This window comes from Calonectris borealis, chromosome 4, assembly GCF_964195595.1.
Source record: "Calonectris borealis chromosome 4, bCalBor7.hap1.2, whole genome shotgun sequence".
NCBI classification, from domain to species: Eukaryota; Metazoa; Chordata; class Aves; order Procellariiformes; family Procellariidae; genus Calonectris; species Calonectris borealis.
The window spans coordinates 727026-752480 of NC_134315.1; the positions used below are offsets into that span (position 1 = coordinate 727026).

Genomic DNA, 25455 nt, shown 5'->3' on the forward strand with positions numbered 1-25455 from the left:
CCCCTGCACCCAGGGAGCTGCGCCGGTGCCGGCGTCACCAGAAGGGCAGCAGGGATGCTGCGGCGCGGGGACCCGCATCCCGCTGCCGCGGCGTGGACCACCCATCCCCGCGGCCGGCGGGAGGGAGGCCGGCGAGCTCGCCAGCTGGCCCGGGCTCTCCAATCCTATTAGGATCATGAGTAAATCAGAGAACCCGGTGTGAGAGGAGGGGGCAGAGGGATGAAAGGGCCCGGCGGGGTCAGCAAAGCCAGGCCCTGCCATGGCAGGCGTTACGGCGTTTGACACATCGCTAAAATGATCAAGGAGCGGCTTAGGGCCGGATCAGTTCCCCAGCACCTGCACTCGCCGGGGAGGCCGTTCCCAAGCCGCGCTCTCCCCGGCCTCGGGGACCTGCCTCCCCTCGCTGGGCTCCTGCACGGGTTCATCCCGTGTGGCTGGGAAGTGCCCGGGGGAAAAGGACCTGGGGGTGCTGGTCGGCAGCGGCTGAACATGAGCCGGCAGTGTGCCCAGGTGGCCAAGGAGGCCAGCGGCATCCTGGCCTGTATCAGAACTGGTGTGGCCAGCAGGAGCAGGGAGGTGATCGTGCCCCTGTACTGGGCACTGGTGGGGCCACACCTCGAATCCTGTGTTCAGTTCTGGGCCCCTCACTCCAAGAAGGACATGGAGGTGCTGGAGCGTGTCCAGAGGAGGGCAACGAAGCTGGTGAAGGGCCTGGAGCACAAGTCTGATGGGGAGCGGCTGAGGGAACTGGGGGTGTTCAGCCTGGAGAAGAGGAGGCTGAGGGGAGACCTCATCGCGCTCTACAACTCCCTGAAAGGAGGTTGTAGTGAGGTGGGGGTTGGTCTCTTCTCCCAAGGAACAAGCGACAGGACGAGAGGGAATGGCCTCAAGTTGTGCCAGGGGAGGTTTAGGTTGGACATTAGGAGAAATTTCTTTACTGAAAGAGTGGTCAGGCCTTGGAACAGGCTGCCCAGGGAAGTGGTGGAGTCACCATCCCTGGAAGTATTTAAAAGACGTGCAGATGAGGCCCTTAGGGACATGGTGTAGTGGGCATGGTGGTTGACGGTGGGTTGACGGTTGGACTCCATGATCTTGGAGGTCTTTTCCAACCTTAAGGGTTCCATGATTCCATGATTCTATGAGATGGGGATGCCCGACTGGGAAGGGAGCTGGGACCTGCAGGAGCTGCTGGAGCAGCCGTGCCACCGCGGGGGGGTTGCCCGAGGCTGGGCAGCTCTCCTGGTGCTGCTGGCGGGGGGAGCCGGGGAAGCTGGGGATGGGGGGGACATTGCTCATCCTGGGTCCAAAACCTGCCAGTTGTGGTGTCGCTGGTCGTGGCATCCCTGGGGGCACCTCGGGTGCTGCTGCGCTGTCACCGGGCACGATGGCAGAGCCGTGCCACGGCGGGGGAGGGACATGGACCTAATCCTGCCTTGATTGCGCTGCAGGCGGCATTTGGGGGGGACGGTGGCGGGGGGTGGGAACCGGTGTCCGTCGCGGTCTGGATGGGGTTGAGGGAGGCACCAGGGTCTCCCTGGGCGAGGGGGGGTCCCGTGGTGGGAGAAGGCAGGGGGTGATGGCCCGTTCTCGGGTGGAAACTGCCCCCCCATCTGCGCTGCCCCAAGCCCGTCTCTGCCTGGGCAGGATCTGGCTCTTGTGACTTGTTAATATATTTTTTTCCACAAAAAGGTGGGTTTTTTTTGTTTTTTTTTTTTTTAAAGCAAAATCTTGGTGTAATGAAAAACTGTGCTTGGAAAGGGAAAACGGTGACTTGCCGAAAGTCTTTCGGTTTGCTGGCCGGGGCAGGCTGCCGCTGCTGCCGCTCTCCTGGCTTTAAACGTCCTTCCTTTCTGCACCTTTATCTCTATTTGAATGTTTTATATGAACTGCAATGCAAGTAATTCAGTAAAAGCGACGTTTCCTGCAGGATGGCGGTTCTGGGTCTCCAGGTTAGCAGCCGCCAGCCGCTCGGCCCGTGGCTGGACTAAGGAATGGGAGAGCGGGAATGGATGGCGCTGGGCTGGGACGGGTCCTGCCCTGCCGGGGCTGTGGCCCCCCGGCGCCCGCGGTTTGGGGGTGGCGATGCCGGGAGCGGGGTGGGAGCCCCCCCGGCTCCGGGGGGCTGACGGCATGTCCTCTCCCCCTCCAGCCTACCAGACGGTGTGCGGTGTCAACGGGCCCTTGGTGGTGCTGGACAACGTGAAGGTAGGAGCCCGTCAGCGGGTGACGAGGGGACACCTCGACGGTGTCACTCGGGGCTGTGCGGGGACCGCCGTGCTGTCCCTGCCTGGCCTGGCTGCCACCCCCCTCCCAGGCGGGGAGGGTGCAATGGGGGAGCGTGGCCCCCGGCCCCCGGCCCCTGTCCCCGGGGCTGTCCCTGCCTCGCCGGGGTCCGTCAGCCGGCTCCGAGCTCCCTCCTCTGGACACGGCCGGCAGCAGAGCCCGTGTGACAGCCTGCACACGCGTGTGGGCCTGCAAGTGTGCGTGTCTGCCTGTGCGCAGGCGTGGGGACGCGTGTGAGCGTACGGGTGGCCGTGTGTGCGCTCTGCCTGGGCACCCTGCGCTCGCCCGGTGCCCCCCTGCGCCTGCTGTCCCCTGCACCCCTGCCCAAGCTCCGGCTCCTGTCCCCTGTGTCCCTTCCTGAGCTCTGGCTCCTGTCCCCTGTGCCCCTGCCCGGGCTCTGGCTCCTGTCCCCTGTCCCCTGTGCCCCTGCCCGGGTCCGACTCCTGCCCCCTGTGCCCTGTGCCCCTGCCCGAGCTCTGGCTCCTGTTCCCTGGGCCCCTGCCCGGGTCCGGCTCCTGTCCCCTGTGCCCCTGCCCGAGCTCTGGCTCCTGTTCCCTGGGCCCCTGCCCGGGTCCGGCTCCTGTCCCCTGTGCCCCTGCCTGAGTTCTGGCTCCTGTCCCCTGTCCCCTGTGCCCCTGCCCGGGTCCGACTCCTGTCCCCTGTCCCCTGTGCCCCTGCCCGAGCTCTAGCTCCTGTCCCCTGTGCCCCTGCCCGGGTCCGACTCCTGCCCCCTGTGCCCTGTGCCCCTGCCCGAGCTCTGGCTCCTGTTCCCTGGGCCCCTGCCCGGGTCCGGCTCCTGTCCCCTGTGCCCCTGCCCGAGCTCTGGCTCCTGTTCCCTGGGCCCCTGCCCGGGTCCGGCTCCTGTCCCCTGTCCCCTGTGCCCCTGCCCGAGCTCTGGCTCCTGTCCCCTGTGCCCCTGCCCGGGTCCAGCTCCTGTCCCCTGTGCCCCTGCTCGAGCTCTGGCTCCTGTCCCCTGCCCAAGCTCTGGCTCCTGTCCCCTGTCCCCTGTGCCCCTGCCCACACTCGGCCCCATCCGGGAGCCTGGTCTGACCGAGGCCACGCCAGGATCCCCAGCTCAGCCCGTCCCCCCAGCACCGGGTGGCACCTTGGTGGCACCCTGCCTGTCCCTGCTCCCTGTCCCTGCTTCACTTGGGTGGGCGCTGGGTGTCTCGGCATCTCCGCATGGCCCGGCCAGCCGGGACCCTCTGAGGTGTTTTGTTGCCCGGTGGCTTGTTTCTATGGCCCCTTTCACGCCGAGCCCGGCAGGATGGAAATTAATAAGCTCAATTAAAGAGCCAGGCTGTGGCGGGCGTTTCCTTCGCTTTGTGGTCCTTTATGCAAAGGTCTTTACAGAAGAATTAAAGTCCAAAGTTCACGGTGCTGGAGCCAGCCCCGGTGGCGGGAGCGAGGAGGAGGAGGAGGAGGAGGGAGATGGAAGGAGCACAGTGTGCTGGGCAGGCGTGCTCGCGGAGCGAACCCCCTTGGACGTTGTCCCCAGAGCAGGACGTGTCCCTCAGCCAAGGGGCTGCAGAAAAGTCCCCTCCATCTGCCCCGGGGGTCCCGGCTGGGTGGGGGCCGGGGAGGTCGGTCGGTGTCCCTGGGGGGCTGCGGCCCTTTCTCCCGCCGGGTGCGGGGTCCCTCTCGCCCCCCCGGCCGATGCGAGGTGGTGGCAGCGTGACCCCCGACTTAACCTTTCACAGCTCAGGGGGGATTACGGGGGATCTGGCAGCTCCCTGGGCTCTTGAGCAGCGCGGGCAGCCTGGGCTGCTCTGTCCCATGGGGTCTGGCAATGGGGGGGTCCCCGAGGGGTCCCCGAGGGATGCCACCAGCTCCGGGGGGTTTATCGGGGCTGCGGGTGCACTTTGGCAGGTTCTCAGAGATGCTGCTTTATGCAGGTGATGGGTCTGTCTGCTTCTGGTAGGAAAAGGGGTTTGCTCCTCTGGGGAGCCCGGTGTGTCTGAGAGCACCCTCAGGGGAAGGGGAGCACCCTACAACGTTGGGGAAACTGAGGCACGGAGCAGTGCTGCAGCCTGGAGCACCTTCCCCCCTGACGTCTCCTCCTGCCTGGACTGGTGGTTCTGCCTGCGCCTGCCCGGCGTGGTGGGTGCTGCCTGTCGGCATCAGCCGCTGGATGGTGTTCGGTGGCTGCAGGGAGCACGAACCCCCCGACCACGGGAGGGGAAACTGAGGCAGCACTGGCAGACAGGCCCGTGCAGACAGGGCTGGCGGGCAGGGGCTGCAAGGGGCGGTCTGGGGGTGGGGGGAGAGGAGCCCCCCCACCCGTCTCACCCTGACCCTGTCCCTACAGTTTGCCCAGTACGCCGAGATCGTGAACTTCATGCTGCCCAACGGCACCAGCCGCAGCGGGCAGGTCCTGGAGGTGATGGGCTCCAAAGCCATCGTCCAGGTGAGCCCAGCGTGGCGGGGACGTGGTGGGACGGGGGACACACGGGCGCTGTGTGGCCTGGGGCTCTGTCCCGGGGCTCTGTCCCCCTCCAGCGGTGGCTGCCGCAGCCCGCAGGGTCCTGCCGGGCTCTTGTCCCAGCTCTCCCAGCTTGGCAGGCTGCAGGACCGGTGTCCTGGGCCAGGCAGCGTCCTGCGGGACGGCTCCTCGCTGGCCCACGGCTGATGGCGCGGCACCGGCGGGGATGGAGCTGGTGCCTGTGCCAGCCCTCCTGCCAGCAGCGCGGGGCGGGAGCGTCTGGGTGCCAAATTCAGAATGAGGACATCTGCCCACCTTCAGCAGAATGCAGGGGCCAGACGTGGGCACGACCCCGTGCTGGGTCTCCGTCCTCCCCTCGCCCCTCGCTGCCCACCCAGGTCCCCCCCCGTGTCCCCGCCGGGGAGAGCCCGGCTGGGCGATGCCGCAGCCTGCTCGGGACCCCCCATCCCTCGTCCCCACGTCCTCCCCGTTGGCCTCCCTGGGCTGCCTCAGAAGGAAAACCGAGGACCCCCCTGCCATCACCCCACAGCCACCAGCCCTCCGTGGGGCCGGGACTGGGGTGGGCAGCAGGTTCCCGGGGTTCCCGGGGTGCCCGGCGCGGGCAGGCTGCCCCCCAAACCGGGGCAGCCAAGCAGTGGGGTTTCACCGCAAGCGCTGGGGCCGCTTGGGGCTGTCCTGTCCTATTAGCCCGGGTCCCCCCCGCCCGGGTCCCCCCGTAACTTGCCAGCCCAGGGCTCGGGGTGGCTGCACAGCCGATCTGGCCGGGTTCTGGCTGGCGAGCCGCCAAACCTCGCTCCTCTAATGCCGCCCGGACCTCTGCAGCGCCCTTTTAATCCTATTAGGGAGTCAGCCTCGGGAGGGGGGGGGAAAAAAAACAAAGGGGGGGAAAAAAGGGAAAAAAGGAGCCTTTTGCAGAAGCAAGCTTTGTGGGGGGCTGACCTGCACGCACCTGCACGCACCCCGGTGCTGCCGCCGTCGCCTGCCCTCGTGCATCCCCGCATCCCCGCCAGCCGGGCGCCCCCGGCTTTCCCAAGCCGGCCCTTCTCCCATGGGCCACACGGCTCTAATTAAAGCAGCGATCTGGAGGTTAATTAATACAAATGATGTCAAATATTATACCGATCAAAACGCCTTTGGTTTCCCTGCCCTGCCCGAGGCCCTTCTGCTGCGCTCGTTGAATTAACGAGAGCGTGGTCCCCCCTCCCCTGCTCCTCCCCAGCCACAGCCCCTCAGAAGGGAGTTTTCCTAACCCTGGGGTTTCTCCCCCTCTTTTATCACCTCTCCCTGAAGGGTTTTTTGGGTGAGTGCAGATCACGTCACCTCCCCGCGGAGAGCCCGGCCACCCCCGAGCCCCCCGGCCCTCTGCGCCCGCTAATCCCCGCTAATTGCCACCCACCGCCTCTTGCCCCGGGGTCTCCGCAGGTGTTTGAAGGAACATCTGGGATCGACGCCAAGAAGACCTCCTGCGAGTTTACCGGGGACATCCTCCGGACCCCGGTTTCTGAGGACATGCTGGGTAAGCCCAGCCCACCGCTGAGCCCCGACACATCTCAGTGCACGGATGATGGGGTAACGCGGGCGCAGGCAGCCGGGGGTGGACAGGCAGTTTGGGGGTGTTGGGGTCTGGGGGTTTAGCTCTGCTGCTGCCCAGGGGCTGAGCCCATCCCTGGACACGCTGCCTGGTCCCGGGAGAGTCGCATCCCGTGTGGAGAGATGGTGATGGTCACCCTTGTACAGGGCTAAAACATCCCTCTGGGCCCACTCTGTCCAGTTATCCCAGGAGAAGCAGCTTGGGCTGGACTGGGAGGTTTCCCGGGTGAGGACAGGCGAACTTCAGCCTGTGGTCGTGCCGTTAGCACCCTCATTACCTCGACCTTAGGAGAGCTGGGGGCTGCCCAGCATCTTCCCCGTCCCTGCTGAGCCCTGAGACGTGGCCAGGCGTGAGGACACGCGGGGGGACCGGCCAGCCCTGTCCCCACGGGGACACCCACCGGGGCAGAGCTGGGTGCTGGCAGACCCCCAAGTTCAAGCTCAGCCCCGGGCCCTTGCCCCCCCCTCCAAGCCACGTTAGAGGCTCCCGAGGGTCCTACAGCCCCGGGGGCTCGCAGGGGTCGCAGCCGGTGACGGCGGTCGCTTGGGGTCCTGGCAGAGGGACCTCGGCTGACGCCCGGTATCGCTCCCCGGTCGGGGGCCGAGTGTCTCCTGCAATCTCCTTCCCGTCTGTGCCGGCGGCGTGAAGCCCGGCCAGAGCCCTGCCTGCAAAGGGCAGCCGTAAAGGGCAGCCGGGCTGCGGGGGGGCGGGTGTCGAGCGCGGTTCGGCAGCGTGCGGTGACGGCCGGACAGGTCCCCGCTCCCCGGCAGCTCCTTTCCCAGGCAGGGTCCCCTTGTCCCCATGTGGGGTCCAGGCATGAGTGCCCCGGGAGGGGACAGCGGCCGGGCAGGGGTGCGCAGGGTCCATGGCGGGCTGCCCCCGCTGACCCCCCAAGCCTCCCTGCCCCGGCTCGGGGGAGGTTTCTCCTTCCTCCCCCCCAAAACTGGGCCGGGGTCCCCCAGGTGCTCGGCTGCATCGCCCCGTCCCTCCCCTCTGCCGCTCTTTGTGCTGCGGCGCTGCATTAAGCCGCTGCGTGCCGGCGAGACGTGGGTGCCCAGCGAGCGCCAAGGTTACTGACCTTTCATGCTCCGTGCTCCCGCGCCCCGGCCCCGCCGTCAGCTTGATCCGCTCTGACAGCGGCGATGCTTCCCCGCCCCCGTCGGGGACCCGAAGAAAGTCCCACAGGGGCAGCAGCGGCAGGCGGGGGTGCCGGGGGGGGTGGCGTGGCCGGCACACCGGCTTCGCCGCTATCGATCCCGCGGTTCGGAGCCGCTCGATGAGGCTGAGCGTGAACAGCGATGTGGCGGCTCTCTGGGAGCCTTGTACCCCCCCGGGGCTGGTATGGGGGGGTCTGGGTGGCACCCCACCTACATGGGAGCTGGGGGTCCCGAGGAGGAGGTGATGGTGGGTGGCTCGGGTGGCATGGGGGGGGTCTCTGGAGACCTGGCCCCGTGTGCTTCCTACCCTGGGGGCTGTGGTGTCACCCAGCCCTTGGGTGCCATCTCCCTGCCCACCCCATGCAGTGACACGGGGACGCCTCGTCCCCCGGCATGGGGGCCTGTGGGACGCAGCCCTGAGGCTGGGGGTGCCCACAGCCACCCTGGGTGCAAAGTCCTCTGCTCCTCACCCGCAGACACCCATCCCCTGTGGGACACCCCGGGCAGCTGGGGTGTCCTGTGCCACCCATGGGTGCTCTCCATTTCCCAGGTTTCCCCACGGCCGTTGCCCAAGGGGCAGGAGAGCCCCCAGGTGCCCCCGCGTGCTGTGGGGGGGCTCGCAGGGAAACCCCAGCAGCAACGCAGACCTTCGGTCTCGGAAGCCCTGCTGCCTGCCCCTGGGCTGCCTGCGCCCGCAGAGGGGACCGGGAGCAGGACGGAAACCCTGCCCCACGGCTGCGGGACAGGCAGCTGCCTGCACGGGGCTCTGCACCCCGCTGGTGCCTTCAGCTGCTCTCTCCTTGCAGGTCGGGTCTTCAACGGCTCTGCCAAACCCATCGACAGCGGTCCCCCGGTGATGGCCGAGGACTTCTTGGACATTAACGGTGATGGCTCTGCGCACGGCGTTGCTTTGCTGGCTCCTTTTACCAGCCGCGGGCGATGCCGGAGGGTCTTGGGGGCAGCCCGGCATCCGGGGGTAACACCCTGCCCTGATGGCCAGAGCGGCCCCGTGATGTTGCCCCCACTCCCCACTCCCCATCCGTCCCCAGTGGGGTGCCCTGGGTGGGGGTACGGGTGCAGGGGTGGTGCCTGGTGAGCCCATCCCACCCCAGGGCTGGTGCGGGGTGGCTGCACTGGTCCAAGAGCGTGCTTCTTCCTTACCTCCAGAAGCTCATGCCTTGTTTTTAGCACCAACGGGGGCGATTCCTCCATTTCGGGGTGCCCCGCGGGTGCCTCATTCCCTTTCCTGCTCCAGGCCAGCCCATCAACCCCCACGGCCGCATCTACCCCGAGGAGATGATCCAGACTGGGATCTCGCCCATCGACGTGATGAACAGCATCGCCCGGGGCCAGAAGATCCCCATCTTCTCCGCTGCCGGTCTCCCCCACAATGAGGTGGGTCCCCACGGGGCACCGAGCCCCCGGCGCAGCCCCAGCAGCAGGTGGAGGAGGAGGAGGAGGAGGGTGGAGGAGGCAGCCTGGGGGGATTTGGGAGGGCTGGAGCCTGTCTCCTGCGTCTCTCCTCCTCTCCCTGCTGTGCTCTGGCTCCCTGCTCAGCTCTGCTCGCTGTGACGGGCCAGACCCACCTTTTGGGGAGGGTGTTGTGTTCCCTGACCCCCCCCAGCCTCGCAGGGTGATGGGCTGGTGCACACAGGAGAAGGGAAGCTCGTGCCTCAGTTTCCCCATCTGCACAGCGAGGGGTAAAGCAAACCCTGGTACGCCAAGAGCTGCGCTGGGAGGGGAGAGGTGGTCTGGGCTTGCCCAACGTGGGGTCCCCAAGCCCGTGGGGCTGGGGGGCCGCAGGCCACCCCGTGGCCCTGCGAGCGCGGCCACGCCGTGTGCTGGAAATACCAGCCTGATCCACGGGCGCGCCGGCGCGGTGGATGGGCTGCGCCGCCCCGGCCCCCCCGGCACAGATGGTGATGCGGTGGGACGGAAAACCGGCCCTGACAGATTGGGAGCGACAGAGGAGGGTGACCACGGTCAAGTCAGGACCCGGCACGACGGGCGCCGTGCCACGGCGAGGGGGCACGGCTGGCTGGGTCAGGGGGCAGACCCCCACGGCGGGCTGGGTGGGCAGCTGGGGGTGCCGGTGCCTGTGCTGGGGTGCTCTCTCCTCTGCTGGTGTCTGTCCTACCTCCATCCCCTGCCCCCCCTGCCCCTCGCTGCCGCGGGGGCTGTATCCTGGTCCCAGGGGGGTTTTGGCCCCTCCGGGGGGGATTTGGCTGCGGGCGCTGGCCCCGTGCTGCCCGCCTGTCCCTGTCCCCTGCAGATCGCCGCGCAGATCTGCCGGCAGGCCGGCCTGGTGAAGAAGTCCAAGGACGTGGTGGACTACCACGAGGACAACTTCGCCATCGTCTTCGCTGCCATGGGGGTGAGTCGGTGCCGGGACGGGACAGCCCAGCGGCCTCGGCAGAGCCTGCTGACGGGGAGCCCAAATTGCACAGGACGTGTAGGCAGCCTCGCTGCCTCCGCCCTGCACTGCCTCGTCCCTCGCCTGCCTCAGTTTCCCCATGCATGAGGCCGCCTTGCTCCTGCTGACCGGCCTCTCGCCCACGCGGGCAGGTGAACATGGAGACAGCTCGCTTCTTCAAGTCGGACTTCGAGGAGAACGGCTCCATGGAGAACGTGTGCCTCTTCCTCAACCTGGCCAATGACCCCACGTGAGTCAGCCCCATGGCTCCGGCACACGGCTCTCCCTCTCCTCCTCCTCCTCCTCCTTCTCCTCCTTCTCCTCCTCTTTCTCCTTCTTTCTCCTTCTTCTTCTCCTTTCTCCTCTCCCCCCGCTGAGGACCTGATCCATCTCGGGTGGATCGAGGCGCAGGGGCTGGTGCTGGGTGCAGCTGGGGGTCATTAGGGTCTTGCCATCCACGGGAACCCCAAAAGCTGCGGGTCCCTCTGCTCCCCGGGGCCAGCCCCGCTCCTGGGCACTGCGAGCCCTGCCCTGAGCAGCAGAGGAGGGGCCTGCAGAAGCATGGGGGGTCCCTCCCATCCTGCACGGTGCTGAGTCCCTCAGGCTTCTCCATGTTCCCTCCTAGCACCCCCAAACCTGCCCCCATGCTGGGACGGGGAGCAGCCTCCAGCATTGCTCAGTGAGGGGCACTTTGGGGGTGCAGGGGTGCGCGCACGGGCTGAGCTCTGCCGGGCACCCTCTGAACTGCGCCCACGTGTGCCCTGTCCCGCATGCTGCTGGGCTGCGGGGGCCCCTGGGCAGGGCTGGGGGACCCCTTGGTGAGACTGGAGGACCCCTGGGCAGGGCTGGGGGACCCCTTTGCAAAACTGGGGGACCCCCCTTGGCAGGGCTGGGCTCTGGCCAGCAGGCAGCAAACAGGCAGGGGAGGTGGCACCGACCCCAGCCAGCTTTTGGGTCCCCATCCCTTCCCGCAGCGGCTGGCAGCCGATGCCCTGGGTGGGCAGCGGGTGCCTCCCCCCTCCTCCCCGGCCATCGCCTGGTCCCAGCTCAGGGACCCCGAGAGCTGAGGTCCCCAGGGGTGCCCGGTCACCCCTGCCGACAGCCTGGCATGCTGCAGGGAGCCTGTGGGATGCTCTGGGGGGGGCGGAATTGGGATCTGGGGGTGCCCACCCTGTCCCCCTGGCAGGATCGAGCGGATCATAACCCCCCGCCTGGCCCTGACCACCGCCGAGTTCCTCGCCTACCAGTGCGAGAAGCACGTGCTGGTGATCCTGACGGACATGAGCTCCTACGCCGAGGCCCTGCGGGAGGTCAGCGCGTGTCCCCCCGGATCCGCCCCCGTCCCCTCTGTCCTCCCCGTGTGGCAGGGGATGAGGACTGCCCTGTTCGGGTGCCTGGGGTGCCCAGGGTGCTTGGGGTGTTTGGGATGCCTGGGCTGCTCGGGGTGCCTGGGGTGCTCGGGATGCTCAGGGTACCCAAGGTGCTGGGGGTGCTCGGGGTGCCCAGGGTGCTCAGGGTGCCCGGGGGGCTCAAGGTGCCCAGGATGCCTGGGGTGCCTGGGGTACTTGGGGTGCATAGGGGACTCAGGGTGCTGGGGGTGCTAGGGGTGCTCGGGGTGCCCAGGTTACTTGGGGTACCTGGGATGCCTGGGGTGCTCGGGTGCCCGGGGGGCTCAAGGTGCCCAGGATGCCTGGGGTGCCTGGGGTACTTGGGGTGGATAGGGGGCTCAGGGTGCTGGGGGTGCTAGGGGTGCTCGGGGTGCCCAGGTTACTTGGGAAGCCTGGGGTGCTTGGGTGCCCAGGCTGCTCAGGATGCCCAGGGTGCTGGGGGTGCTCGGGGTGCCCAGGGTGCTTGGGATGCCTGGGGGGCTCGGGGTGCCCAGAGTGCTGAGGGTGCTTGGGGTACTTGGGGTACCTGGGGGGCTCAGGGTGCCCAGGGTGCTGGGGGTGCTTGGGGTACTTGGGGTACCTGGGGGGCTCAGGGTGCCCAGGGTGCTGGGGGTGCTTGGGGTACTTGGGGTGCCTGGGGTGCCCAGGGTGCTGAGGGTGCTCGGGGTGCCCAGGATACTTGGGGTACTTGGGATGCCTGGGTGCTCAGAATGCCTGGAGTGCTGGGGGTGCCCAGGGTGCTGAGGGTACCTGGGGTGCTTGAGCCCCCTCCAGCACTAACTGCAGCCCCCCCGTCCCGCAGGTCTCAGCAGCCAGGGAGGAGGTGCCCGGGCGCCGCGGCTTCCCCGGCTACATGTACACCGACCTGGCCACCATCTACGAGCGGGCCGGGCGCGTGGAGGGCAGGAACGGCTCCATCACGCAGATCCCCATCCTGACCATGCCCAACGACGGTCAGCGGCCCCGGGGGGTCCCCGAGGGGTGTGCGGTGCCACCGCTGTGCCTGCACCGGGAAACCACAAGGCTGGGAAATGCCGAATTGTTTTGGTTTATCAAGTTTTGGGGGAGCTCGTGGGATCTGTGAGGGTAGCGAAGCTTGCTGGGATGCTTTAGGGTTATTTTTCGGGGCTTTACTCTTTCGGGGCTCACGCCGCCCTGCCTTCCCCCAGACATCACGCACCCCATCCCCGACCTGACGGGCTTCATCACCGAGGGGCAGATCTACGTCGACCGGCAGCTCCACAACAGGCAGGTTCGTTCCCATGTCTCTTCCCGGCCCCGTGCCACAACGGAGTGGGGATGGATCCAGCACCGCCGTGCCCGCTGGCATCGCCTGGGGCTGGAAACCAACCGCGAGCACCGGGGCGGGGGGTGCCGGGGGCAGGGGGGAGCCCCAAGTGAGGACAGCGGTCCCCTTGCCTGCGCGGGGGTGGCCGGCAGGGCTGGCAGCAGGCAAATATGGCGGGGGGTCCCTCTCGCCCTGCAGATCTACCCCCCCATCAACGTGCTGCCCTCCCTCTCCCGCCTGATGAAGTCGGCCATCGGGGAGGGCATGACGAGGAAGGACCACGGGGATGTCTCCAACCAGCTGGTAAGGGCTGGGCGGGAGGGGGGCGATGACGAGGAGGGGGGGAGCGGGATCGTTTGTCACTTCAAAGCCTTCCTCCCCTTGCTCGGGGCTGAGATCTTGCTGCCCTTGGTCATGATGGACTTGACTTCTTCTTTTTTGGCACCTCCTCGACGTGAGGGGTGTTGGGGTAAGGGGGTGGGATGCTTTGCCCTGGGAAGTGGGAAGTCCAGGGGATGCAAAGCCCCAAACTGGGGGGGCAGAGCTGTAGCTTGTCCTGCTGCAAGAGTCCCAGGCTGACAGCAAGCAGGATTTTTTCCGTGCAGCATAGATTATTGTAAATAATATAATTATATATAATTGTGGGTGCTGCAGAGACCAGAGGGCTTTGAAAAGTGCCTGGTCACCCAGGCTGAGCCCGGGCATGCAGACCCTGCTCGGGGCGTCCCCGAGGCGCAGGGTGACACAACCGGGCAGCGAACGGCCGGGCGAAGGCTGGCGTTTCCCGAAGCCGCTCCTGCAGCCGGGCGGGGGGAGCCTGCGCTGCTGCCCCTGCTCTGCCGGCCCGGCGGGTCGCACGGAGCGTCCGTCTGTCCTGACGGCCGCCCGCCCGGCCTGCAGTACGCCTGCTACGCCATCGGGAAGGACGTGCAGGCGATGAAGGCGGTGGTGGGGGAAGAGGCACTCTCGGCTGACGACCTGCTCTACCTGGAGTTCCTGCAGAAGTTCGAGAAGCAGTTCATCACCCAGGGTGAGGCGGGCGGCCGGACCCCGGCCCCGCAGCCGGGAAGGGGTTTCGGGACTGGACCGGACCCCCAGCATCTCCCCACTCCTGCATCTTTTCCCAGGTCCCTACGAGAACCGGAGCATCTTCGAGTCCCTGGACATCGGCTGGCAGCTGCTGCGCATCTTCCCCAAGCAGCTGCTGAAGCGCATCCCCGAGAGCATCCTGGCCGAGTACTACCCGCGCGAGGCCAAGGCGCCGGGCCAGGGGCCAGCCAGCACGGCCCTCTGACCCCCCCCAGCTCCGGGCTGAGACGGTCAGCTCTGGGGAGCAGCCTTGCCTCCCCCAAAAACCTCTATGGGCCCTCCGGAGGTCCCTCCGGTGGGGCTGGCCGGGCTTAGCTGCCCGGAGGGTGCAGAGGGCTGCGGGTCCCGAAGCGGTGAGAAACCTCTTCTCGCTCAATAAAACCAGCGTGGTCACCAAAACCCCGCCGTGCTCTTGCGCTTCCCACCGTGGCTGTTCCCTTCCCTCCCCCGGGCACCCTGCTCCGGTCCCATCCTGCCTGCACCCTGCGGGAGCAGCACTCCCTCCCGAGCTCCTCGCCGGGCAGAGGTGCAGGAACCTGCCCAAGCTCCCCTGGCACGGCCGGCATCTCCTCAAACCACAGCGGTTTTTAATTTTCAGATGCCCTGGGAGGTGTGAAGGCCGGGGGGGGGGGGTGTTTGCTGCAGAGCTGCACGGGGAAGGACCTGAGCCGCATCTCCCCGCGTCAAAGTGACTCGCGGCCGGGGCGGAGCGAGTTTCGGTTCCCCCCCCAGCCCCTGCTCGCTGGGTCGGGGTGCTCAGCTTCCGTCGGTGATGGGGACGGCGCGGTTTCACTTCCCTGCAGGGGAGGGCGAGGCGAGCGCCCGGGTGGAGGGCAGGCACCCCGCCGAGCTCGGGGTGCTGGGTGCCGCCGGCCCCGCCGCCATGGCCTGGGCTGGGGAAGGCGCCGGGCAGCTCGCAGGTAAGGTCCCCCCCGTGCGTTGGTGGATGCGGTGGGCTCGGTGGGCTCACACGCGGCCGGGCATCCCCGCGAGCCTCATGGCAGGGTGGTGGGGGTGGCTATGGCTGTGCCTGTGACCATCACCGTGGCCTGTGGGCTGAACAATGTGGTTTGCAGGGGGCAAAACCAGCCCAGAACTGGGCCTGGAGAGGGATTTTCTCTGCTCAGCCCTGTGTCGCGGCGGGGCCCATGGTTGTATTTACATGGACTGCCAGCTCCCGGGCACCAAGCGCGTCTGCCCGCCTGTCTGTCCGTCCGTCCCTCTGCCGCTGCGGGCTGCGGGAGGTGCCGCTTCAGGGCTTTTGCTGGCGTTTGCCTGCTCGAACAGCTTCACCTTGCAAGAGGGGTTTGCACAGCCCGAGCCCCGCTGCTGGCACAGGGGGGGTCCGGGCACGGGGGTCCCTGGGACCCGGGGCCTTGCTCGGCAGCAGCTCACCGTCCTGTGGGACCCCCGCCCTTGCAGGCTCTGTAAGGTCGCAGTAGCGCAGGCTGGATTACAAACGGGGGCGGATTTAGATTCCAGAGCGCATTCCCCACCAGATTAGGTCTGTGATGGGAAGGGTCGGCGGCAGGTGCCGGATTCCTGCCCCGCTGCCCCTCGGGGCCGTGAGGCACCGCAGCCCCTCCGGGAGCTGCCCTGGGGGCAGCGGGTAAGCAGCCGCCCCCCCAAGCCCCCCACCGGGAGTGCCGGGAGGACCCCGCAGCACCTGGGGACGAAGCAGCTCCCCGGTCCCACCCGCTGGGGACCCCCAGCCCCTGCCAGTGACTGTCCCTGGGTGACACCATGCGGTCTTGCACATGGGTCCTCCCCAGACCCCTGTGCTGGGGAGGGGGGGGAACTGGGGACTGTCTGTCCCCTGGTGTCACCCCGGTGTCCCCCCCCACCCGCAGGCACCAGTCGAGCCCGACACGGGCACAGCTCTGCGGTGGCACCTCTCTGAGCAGGATGCTCTGGGACGGCTTTTCCCTCGCCCGGAATCACTCACCGGGATTTTTCCCGGCTGTGCTCCCCCTCTCCGAGCAGCCCCTTTCCTCTGAGCCCCCCGCTCCTTCGCTGCCGCCTTTGAAGGGCCGGTTGCTATCGGGTCGGATTTTTGCGGGCTATTCCTCCTGCTCCAGGCTGTCCTGCCCTGTGGACTTTCCCATTTTCCTTAGGACACTTTCCCGTTTTCCTCAGCGGCCGCAGAGGCATCGCCAGCGCCCGGCCCGGGGGTGCGCAGCCCCTGCCCCTCGCGGAGCAGCGCCAGGCTGGGAAAAGCAAAGGGGTTGAAACACCTCCCGGGTCCCCCCCTGCACTGGTGACTTCTGTCGTGCTTTCGGTTCCCCTGCAGCCATCCTGGAGTCAGAAAGCAGCGAGGAGGAGGAGGAGGAAGAAGAGGAAGAGGATGCTGAAGAGGCGGCCGTGGTGCAGGTATCACTCACAGGCTCATTTTCCGCTTTATCTCATCCTGCCCACGTAACCCCGAGGTGATGAAGAGCTGGTCCCCCGTGCCCTCCCCTCCGGCGGGGGCTGTGCGCCGTGATGCCGGGGTGCTGATCACCGGGGTGTCATGGTCACAGTGTCCCCAACACGGCTGGCAGCGTCCGGGGGGCTCCAGGCTCGCCCTGGCAGTGCCAAGGCAATGCCGTGCCAAGGCAATGCTGTGCCAAGGCAATGCCATGCCAAGGCAATGCCATGCCAAGGCAAAGCCATCCCAATGCAATGCCATGCCACACAACACCATGCCAAGGCAATGCCATGCCAAGGCAATGCCATGCCAATACAATGCCGTGCCAACACAATGCCATGCCAAGGCAATGCCATGCCAAGGCAATGCCACATGCGCGTCTCTCTCCCAGCAGCATCTGCCCCTGGGCCAGGAGGTGGGTGAAGCGGAGGAGCGGCTGGCCGAGCTCGAGCAAGGTGAGCCCCGTCCCACCCCGGTGTCACATCCCGGCACGGTCCTGTATGGGGACTCGGGGGCGGCTTCAGCCCCCCCACTGGAGCCGGCGGTGATGGATCAGTGGGATGGTCAAGTGGGAAAATGCCCGTCGTGGCACAGAGCTGGGTGCCATCCCTGGTCCTGGGTGGGCTGGCAGGGCTCTCCCGGCCGCTCGGCAGGGGTGGCTGTGGGCAGGGAGGAGGGCAGGGTGCCAGCCGGGACCCCCACCGGGCACCGAGGGCCGGGCGGGTGCCTGAATCCGGCCTCCGCTGCTGCCAGCGTCGCAGGCGCTGCTGGCCGAGCTCTCGGCGCTGGAGATGGAGTTTGAGATCGAGAGGACGTGCCGGCAGCGAGCCGAAGCCTACGCAGCCCAGGTAGGGGCGGGCAGCGCGCCCCCGCCGCCGTCCCCCCCAGCACCCCGATGCCCGCAGCCACCTTGCAAGGGTGCAAGGGTGCCGGTGCCTCCCCCCCACCCCGGCTCGGTGGTGCCGTCGACACCCCGATGCTGGGGGTCTCCATCCCGCCCCAGGTGAAGCAGGAGAACAAAGAGCTGAAGCGGCTCAGCCTGGCCCCCGCGGCCCCCCCGGCCCTGCCCCAGGAGGAGCCCCCCGAGGAGGACCCCGACCCTGCCCAGCGCTACGGGCAGCAGCTCCGGGGTGAGCCGGGCTGGGGGCTCCTGGCTACGCCCCAGCCAGAAAGGGTGAAGCCAGAGGCAAAGCACCGGCCCCTGCCCCGTCCCGGTGTCCCCTAAGCCCGGCTCAGCCCGGCCCCGCGGTTTTCGGTTGTGCCTGGGCCTTGTTCCGGGTGCGGGGTGAGAAAGCGATGCTGAAACCAAACGAAAAAGGTGAAATGAAAGTGCTGCTGGTCGCGCGTCCTCCTTCCCCACCCCGTTTTCCCATGTCAGTGATTTCGGCTGCGTCTGCAGCCTGGTGCTCCATCGGCCCGTCAGCACCGGGGGGGTCTGGGGGATGCACCCCTGCAGGGATGCACCCCTCGGGGGGATGCACTGCTCGAGGGGATGCCCCCCTCGGGGGATGCCCCACTCCAGGGAACCCCCCTGTTCAGGTGATGTCGTGACTTTGCTCGGGGGGGCTTTTGGGCAGGGAGAAGGGTGCTGAGCACGGCCCCTGGTGACTCGACCAGGACGGGGGTGAGCTGGGGAGGGGGTTGCTGTAGCACCACCAGCCTGGTCTCAGGGACTGGCGCCGGGAGGGCTGCGCTCCCCTTTCCCACCCCTCGCTCCCCCCTTTCCCATCCCTCACTCCCCCCTTTCCCATCCCTCGCTCCCCCCTTTCCCATCCCTCGCTCCCCCCTTTCCCACCATCGCTCCCCCCTTTGCTCCCAGATCTGCAGGAGAAGATCTCCTGGCTGCTGGTGCAGCGGAAGGACCTCACCATCCAGGTCCAGGAGCTGCAGAGGCAGAACCAGGACCTGCAGGACCAGGTACCTCCTGGGACCCCCACTGGGATGCCCCGGCCGAGCAGGACCCCCCCCGGGGCAGGGTCCTCCTTCATCATCCTCCTTATTCCCCTCCTTTGCTGGCTCCTGCTCATCCTTGGAGCTCCTTGCCAAGCTCAGGACAGGTTTTGGGGAGGATGGTCTCCCTCTGCAGCCCCTCGCCATCACCCTGATGCCCTGGAGGGGTGGGCTGGGCACGGGGGGGCCCCCCTGCCGAGCCCAGGACTGAGCGGGGGGTTGTCTGGCTGCAGCTGGAGACGGGGCAGGGGGAGCGGCAGCGCCTGCGGGCAGCACTGGGCACCAGCCAGCGGGCACTGAAGTCCTTCAAGAGAGGTGAGTTGGGTGCTGGGTCCCCATGGCCATGTCCCCTCCCTGTCTCGCTGCGCCCCAGCGAGCCGGCGAAGGACAGCTGGCAGCTCCCCAGTGCCACCAGTGCCACCCAGTCCGGTGAACCGGTGAAGCCAAAGGCAACGGTGCAGCACTGGGAGCTGCAGCCGGATTGCCGGGACGTGGGTGTCCCTGTCCACGGGAGGTGGCTGAGCCGAGGTCCCCGGGGTGGCACGCACCCCCTGTGCCGGTGCCGGCCCCCCCGAGCCCCCGCTCTCCCCGGCAGTGTCCCAGATCGTCACCCAGGATTACTGCGAGGCGGTGCAGCAGCTGGAGCTGGAGCAGGACCTGCGCCTGCACGCCGAAGCCTTTGCCCACGAGGTGCGGCCGGGCCCCGGGGCCACCCTGACCATGGCACCCATGGGGGTGGGACCCATGGCACCCATGGGGGGGACAACAGGCACCCACGGGGGGTGGGAGAGCGGGGGGGGGCTGCTTGCTCTCAGTGCCCCTCAGTGCAAACACCCCCATACTCATCCCACCGCTGGCTGCACCCTGGATCCCGAGAGGATGGGGATGCTCCCGGGCACCCATCACGGTCCCCCGGCACCCCAGGGATGAGGTCAGATGGGTTTTGCTCCCCGCCTTCCCAGAAAGGGATTTTCTCTCACTGGGGCGAGCCTGGGGGCTCGGTCCCTCCCTGACCCCCCCTCCCCGTGGGCAGATGCTGGTGCAAAAGAAGGAGGCGAACAGGCAGAGCACGATCCTGCTGCAGAGCGGGGGGCCCAGCGCCCAGCTGCTGGCGGCCATGCAGGAGGTGGGACGCCTGACCCGGACGCTGGAGGAGGCCAGGCAGGAGCAGCAGCAGCGGGTGAGGAGCCGTCCCCGAGGGTGGGTGACATGGCGGGGGGAGCCGGGCTGGGGCACAGCGCGGCTCCGGAGCTGGTGGTGGCTTCCCTTGGGTGCGGGAACCAGCTGCCATCGGGATCAGACCCCTCCGTGCCCATCCCACGCTGCGTGCCAAGCCTGGAGGGGTTGTCCTTCCACGGATTTCCACTAGCGCATTTTTGGGTGCCAGGGAGAGGGTCCCACGGCCGGGCTACCTCACACTGGGCTGGCACCCCCCAGCCTGCCAGGCTGCCCTCACCCAGCCAAGAATTGCTTTAAAATTAGCTTCAAGTTCCTTGCAAGCGGCCAGTTTGGGGGGGGCTGTGGAGCATCCACGTCCCTGGCGGGGATGGCACCGGGGGGTCCCAGCTCCTGGGCTGCACCCGCCTCCCCCCGGCCCCCCGCTGCCGCAGGTGAAGGAGCTGGAGGAGCAGCTGGGGAGGCGGCCGGAGCCGGAGGAGCTGGATCTGGCCCGAGCTGCCCTGGCCGCGGCGGAGGACGAGAAGCTGCAGCTGAAGAAGCGGCTGCGGGAGGCTGAGGGGCGGCTGGCGGGACTGGAGGAGGAAGGTGGGTGGTTTCACCCCTGCCCGACGCGGGCAGGACCCCAGAGGGGTGCCCAGTGGCCGGGGTGGCTGAGGCTCTGAGGGGCACCAGCCCCCGGCGCAGCCCCAACCGCTCCCCGCCGCAGTGGGGTCGCTGCGGCAGAAGCTGGCCCAGGACCCACCGCCGCAGACCCCCGAGCCCGCCGCACCCGCGCCGCCGCCGCCACCGCCGCTGCCACTGCCCGCGCCCACTGTCCCCGTGGAGTAAGTGACAGCGCTGGACATCCCGGTCACCTCCTGCAGAAAGCAGCTCCGGCAGCCCAGGGGCTTCCAGCTTCTCTCTGTGGGGCTGGGGGCAAACCCCTCTCCCCCCCAACCCCATCGTCTCGCCCGCCGTGCCAGGCTGTCCCCGAGCCGGGCCCGGGCATCGTCCCTGGCAGGAGGTGCGGGGGGGGGGCAGAGCTGGCCGCGGGGGCCAGACCCTGTCGGGACATCAGGGAGGGTGAGGTGGGCCTGGCTGCCAGCCGGGGGGGGTCCGGGCAGCCCCTCGTCTGGGTTTTTGGGGGCGAGGGGAGCAGCTCAGCCGGGCTCTCACCGCCCCTCTCCCTTCCAGCCCGCTCTCGGCGATCAGGCAGAGGAAGGGGCTGGCAAACACCCAGCGCAGTAAGTCCTGGGGGGCTCCCGGTGCCACGGGGGGTCCCCTGGCAGTATCATGGGGACGGGAGAGCCCCCTCCCAGGGGGGAGGACGGGCTTTCTCTGGGACAGAGGTTTGCCAACGCCGCACTGGTTCAGGCATCTCCCATCCCTCCGAAAGTGTTGGTCCAAGTTGTGGGGTGACGGGCACCCTGCCAGCCCCCCGGCTCCCCAAAGGAGGGTGCTCAGGTCCCAGCACCCCCATCCTGCCCAGCACGGGTGGGAGATGAGCCCTGACAGGGTCATACCCAGCCCCTGGTTGTGGAGGGTCCCCAGGCACGGGGGGAGCTGCAGGGAGGTGGCAGCTCCCCACCCCAGCAGGGACTGAGCCCTGTCACGAGCCCGTGGGGTCTCAGCACGGTGCTCCCTGCGCAGGCAAGGCAGAAGCTGACGATGCTAAAGCTCGAGCCGTGCAGGAGATGATGGAGCGGATAAAGAACGGGGTGGTCCTGAGACCCGCAAAGGAGCGGGTACCCCTGGGCCAGGTAGGCAGGGACCTGGGCTCGGCCACTGCCCAGCACCCCCATCCCACGGGGGAATGTCCCCGGGGAGCCCCGGGACTCGGGGCAGGCTTGGGCAGCATCAGCTGCGGGGCGAGCAGGATGCGGCCGCATCTCCTCCCTCCCCTCCTGCAGGGTCCGGCGGTGGCGGCCAGCAAGCGGAGGAGCGCGGCGCTGGAGCTGCAGGGCGTCCTGGTGAGCACCCCTGTCCCAAGGAGGAGGTGACGCCGGGCCATCGCGTGGGGACTCGGATGCCATTGTCCCCACCTGCAGCTGCCCTGCGTTGGGCCTGTCCTGGCTGGCCGGGAGCGTGGCCCCGGGAGTCCCAGCGCCTGGATGTGGCCCCTCAGCATCTCGCTGTGTGGGGGTTCCCTAGGGTGCCATGAAGAGGGCGAGCAGGAGGCCTAGCGGGCGGCAAAGCAGCCTGAAGGGCAGGGACGGGCAGCTGGAGTCCATCCTGCAGCGGCGGCGCCGGGCGGTGGACGCCTCCCTGCCCGCCCCCGGCCCCCCGCAGCAGGACCGTGAGGGTGCCGGGGCTGCGGGGAGGCCGGACCCTGGTACGGAGCAGGGCTTGGTGGGGAGGGGATGCGGGGGCTGGCGCTGGATGACCCCCCCGGAGCGAGAACGCGCAGGGACCGGCGCAGAGGTGACACCCAGACGTGTCCCCTGGCTGCCCCGCTGCCAGCCCGACTGATGCTCGGCGGTCCCCTCCCGTCACCGTTCTTGGTGACAAGCTGCCGGGCGATGGCACGGGGTCCCCACGGGCTCGGCTCTTGCTCTCACCCCACTCCGTGTCTCCTCTCTCTGTCTCTCCCCAGGGGACAAGGACATCGGCACGGCTCCACCCGGGCGCTCACCGGGGAGCGGGGACGGGGCCCCGTTCAGACCCCGGGCGACGGGTGGCCTCCCCAGGACCCGGCCCCTCGCCCGCCTGCCCGGAGGCAGGGGGGAGCCAGGGTAGAGGCTGCTGCCCACCCACGGCCGCGGCGGGGTGAGGAGGGGGCACGGCGGCGGGGACGGCTGCGGCAAGCTTTCACCCTCGTTTTCCAGCAGCTTGCATCCTCTTCTGCTTTAATTAAAGCGAGGTGGGACCGGGTCCCCGCACGCCGCGTTGTCACCGGAGATGCACGTCTGCCGGGCGAGGGGGTGGCAGCGGGACGGGGCTGTGGCCGGCGTGGATGGCAGCGGAGCTGCTGCAAACTGGTCCTGGCGAGAGACCTCACGGGACCGGAGCGGGGCACCCACCCTCCTGCCACCCTAGGGTGCCCGGCAGCTGGGCAGGGACGCGCGTAACCTGGCACTGACCTGTGCGAGGCGATATTTGTGTCCCCCTTCACCTTTGCAGGCTGAAGTCTCCATCTTTAAGGAAGTAAATGGCGCCCAGAGCCCTAAACAAAGGGACTTTGACTTGTGTCGGGGCAGAATAAGCTGCGGTGACCCGTGTCCCCCCGCGCCGCGGTGCCGGCCCCGCTCTGCCGGAGATGCCCAGCCATGGCACCGGTGGTGCTGGCCGGGGGGTGCAGACCCCTCTCGGTGCCAGTGGAGCCCCTGGGAAAGCTCTGAGCCCTGGCCGGCGGCATGGGGGGGCTGGGACCATACGTCTGCAGATGGGGACCCCCATGGTGACCCTCTGTCGCTTTTCTCTCGTGCGTGAAGCGAGAGACTTGACCGCCTGCTTCTGGTGAAGGAAAACCCCCCGACCCCTGGAGGTCTCGGGTTTTCCCTTGGAGGCCGGTGGAGCTGTTACAGCCCCCCCCGCTCCCCCCGATCCCGCAGGCAGCCCCAGCTCTGCAGGAGAGGTCCAGCCCCGGGGAGGGCTCGCGGGGCCCCGGTGGGGCCACACTCTGCACCCACCTCGCCGGGGGGGTTCAGGTTCAGGCCGGCCGTTCCTGGGTTCCCGGGGGAGCACGGTCCGGTCAAAGCCATGTGCCCCGGTACCCCGACATCGGGGAGCACCTGCGACCCGGGCTTCACCAGCAGCGGCTCAGGGGTGAAGGGTCCCTCCGGGCACGCAGCTCCGAGGCTGGGGTCCCCAGGGAGCCGGCAGACCCTTGTAACTCGAAGGGATGATGCTCTGTGCTTGTTTTTAAGCATCGGGGTCCACAGGAGATGGGGTTTCCCTCCAGCTGCCGGCTCCAAGGCTACCGAGCTGGTCCCAAAGCTTTGCTGCTCCGGAGGAAGGGACAGCAGGGGCTGTTCCCAGTGAAGGGAAAGGCGTCGGTGTGTTCAGGTAATCGGAGGTGAAGAGCATGGATCTGCTCCATGGGGTCATTTTCCCAAGCACGCGTGGTCCCAAGGCACCCACTCTGCCAGGGCACCCAGGGGTGCGCCCTGCCCCCGCCGGTGTCCCCCCATCCCCTCTCCCTGCCGCAGCCCGGTGCAGGGGCGTTTCGGGTGCTTTAAGGCAGCCCATCACAGGCAGCAGCAGCAGAGCGAACGGCTTCGTACAGCCGAGCTTTGAACTCGCCCGCTGCAACTTCCAAAATACCCAGCGGGACCCCTGGCAGTGCTGGGATGCACTGGGAGACGGGGGTCAGCACTGCCGGGACGGGGGGTTTGAGGGCTGGTTTCAGCGGCAGCGGTGCTGCTCCCAACCCCTGCCGAACCCAGCCCTCCCTCCCGCCCGAGGAGCCTTCAGCCACAGCTCTTCCTTTTAAATCCGAAGAATAAAAGCATTAATTTAATTGTGGTTTCTCCAGCTCCGCTGCCTTGTTGCGGGCAGGAGACGTCGGGCAGGGGCAAAGCAAGCGAGAGCATCCTCATCCCTTGCACCAGATGCTTAATTAGCCGGGGCAATTCCCCTTCTCCTCTCAGGGCTGGTTTTATCGCAGATAAATTGGCAGGGAGGACGGGCTGGGTCCGCACCAAGACCCTGCGGGAAACCGGAGCTGCCGGCGGCGGCTCGGCTGTCAGCATCCCCCCGCGCGCGGTTTTGGGGGGGAAGCCACGTGCCGGGGGAGGCTGGTGGGTCCTCAGACGTCCCTTTCCCGGGCAGAGGGGCCACCCCTTCCTTCGGACGATGCCGCAGGGACATGGAGGGTGTCAGGTTTGCGCTGCCGGCCACTAGTGGGGGGTCAGGCCACTATAGAAGCGGGCACATACATCTGGCAGCCCCTATAGAGGGGTAAGCCAGGGCTACACAACCCTGGGGTCAGGCAGGCTGCGGGCAGGACCCCTTCTTTCTTTTCTAAACAGAGCAGGGGGGGCAGCCAGGGCTGCGGCTGCTCCCGAGCGTCCCCTTTCCGCGCTGCATCTCCTTCCAGGAGTTAATTATTCTGCCCATTAAAAATGCAGGCGTTAGTTGTAGTCTGGATTTATGTACCTTCCGCTCCCAGCCAACGATCTCATGATGCCTTTTTGCAATAATTAAAGAGCTGTCTGGGATCAGTCTGAACGGCCCAAAGGAATAAGGACGTGCCAGGAAACGCACTCCGCTGGCCACAGTGGCATCGGAGAAAGGGCGAGCTGTTTTCGATGCACCCAAGGAGGGGACAGGTCCCTTCCCGGGGGACCGGCGGTGGCTGTGGTCCCCCTGTTCCCCAGGGACAGCCAGGACAAGTCGCTGTATTACAGCACTCCCTCTCTCTGCTTTTTTTTTTTTTTTTTAACACATCTTCTTTCTCCTTCTCGAAGGCGTAGACAATTTGAACTAAAATATTTAAGGCAAGGAACTTATCTTTCCAATTACCAAGTGTTTCTCCTGGCCTTTCGATTCTCCAGACACCTGAGGGCTGCCATGTGTAAAGCGGACAAGGAAAAGCTGCTCGCGAGACGTAGGAGCTCACCAAAGGATGAATGTCAGCTTGTTGAACAGATCCTCTTACTGGAAAAGAGGGTGAGAGCCGCAGGGACCACAGTGCTGGGACCGGCTCGACCAGTTCAGAAAGCCCAGGGAGGCTGGAGCCAGGCTGCCCCCGCCCCCGGCCAAATTTCTCTAAATCCAGCTTTTTGGGTGATTCCCAGCACCACCTGGCTCACGCGTTTCGATCCCCGCTGCATTCGGCCTCACCCGCCCGGCGCCGTCGGGGGGGAAATGCCGCGGCCCCCGAGCGCGGTTACTCATCGGCAGCCTGCCCTTTCCCCCCGCCGCGCCGCCTGCGCTCTGCCCGCTCCCTATCGAGTGAATTCCTCTCCCCTGATTACACCCTCCAAACACCCATGAAAATCAATCCCGGCTCCGCTCCCGCGGGATGGGAAAGCCGTGCCCCGCCGGCTGCACCGTCCCCAAGCTCCGCGGGGAAGAGCTGCTGAGCAGAGATGCTTCGGAGGGCAGCTGCGTATTAATATACATGACTTTTCAATACTTAATCCAAGTGGTAATTCACACTTCTTTTTAAGCTGGAGCTCCTTGCAAACCCGCTGCGGGTGGACTCCGGAGCATCCTTGCCTCATCCCTGTGAGTAACGAGAGATTTTATGTCTTATTCACCAGATTTCCCGGGGTCCCCATGTTTCAGGGCAGGGAAGGGGCTGTTTCGACCCCAGCCGGGCTCCCGTGAGAGGCTGCATTTTCA

The 25455-nt window shown here is 67.3% G+C and overlaps 2 protein-coding genes across 2 annotated transcripts; both read left to right on the forward strand.

Moving 5' to 3' along the window:
* The first annotated feature begins 2155 nt into the window (after positions 1 to 2155).
* ATP6V1B1 (ATPase H+ transporting V1 subunit B1) lies at positions 2156 to 14055 on the forward strand. Its single transcript, XM_075150499.1, has 13 exons — positions 2156 to 2205; positions 4592 to 4690; positions 6149 to 6242; positions 8281 to 8358; positions 8730 to 8869; positions 9747 to 9848; positions 10040 to 10137; positions 11074 to 11197; positions 12078 to 12228; positions 12445 to 12527; positions 12762 to 12866; positions 13464 to 13593; positions 13691 to 14055. Exons 2-13 carry the CDS (start codon positions 4622 to 4624, stop codon positions 13855 to 13857), a joined length of 1341 nt encoding a protein of 446 aa, XP_075006600.1. The 5' UTR covers positions 2156 to 2205; positions 4592 to 4621; the 3' UTR covers positions 13858 to 14055.
* Positions 14056 to 14461: 406 nt separating this feature from the next.
* On the forward strand, positions 14462 to 22032 carry LOC142081594 (shootin-1-like). Its single transcript, XM_075148317.1, has 16 exons — positions 14462 to 14572; positions 15943 to 16022; positions 16454 to 16514; positions 16813 to 16907; positions 17063 to 17189; positions 17879 to 17976; positions 18243 to 18324; positions 18605 to 18699; positions 19043 to 19189; positions 19620 to 19773; positions 19895 to 20012; positions 20362 to 20411; positions 20818 to 20927; positions 21078 to 21137; positions 21319 to 21499; positions 21761 to 22032. Exons 1-16 carry the CDS (start codon positions 14536 to 14538, stop codon positions 21901 to 21903), a joined length of 1638 nt encoding a protein of 545 aa, XP_075004418.1. The 5' UTR covers positions 14462 to 14535; the 3' UTR covers positions 21904 to 22032.
* Positions 22033 to 25455: the final 3423 nt, after the last annotated feature.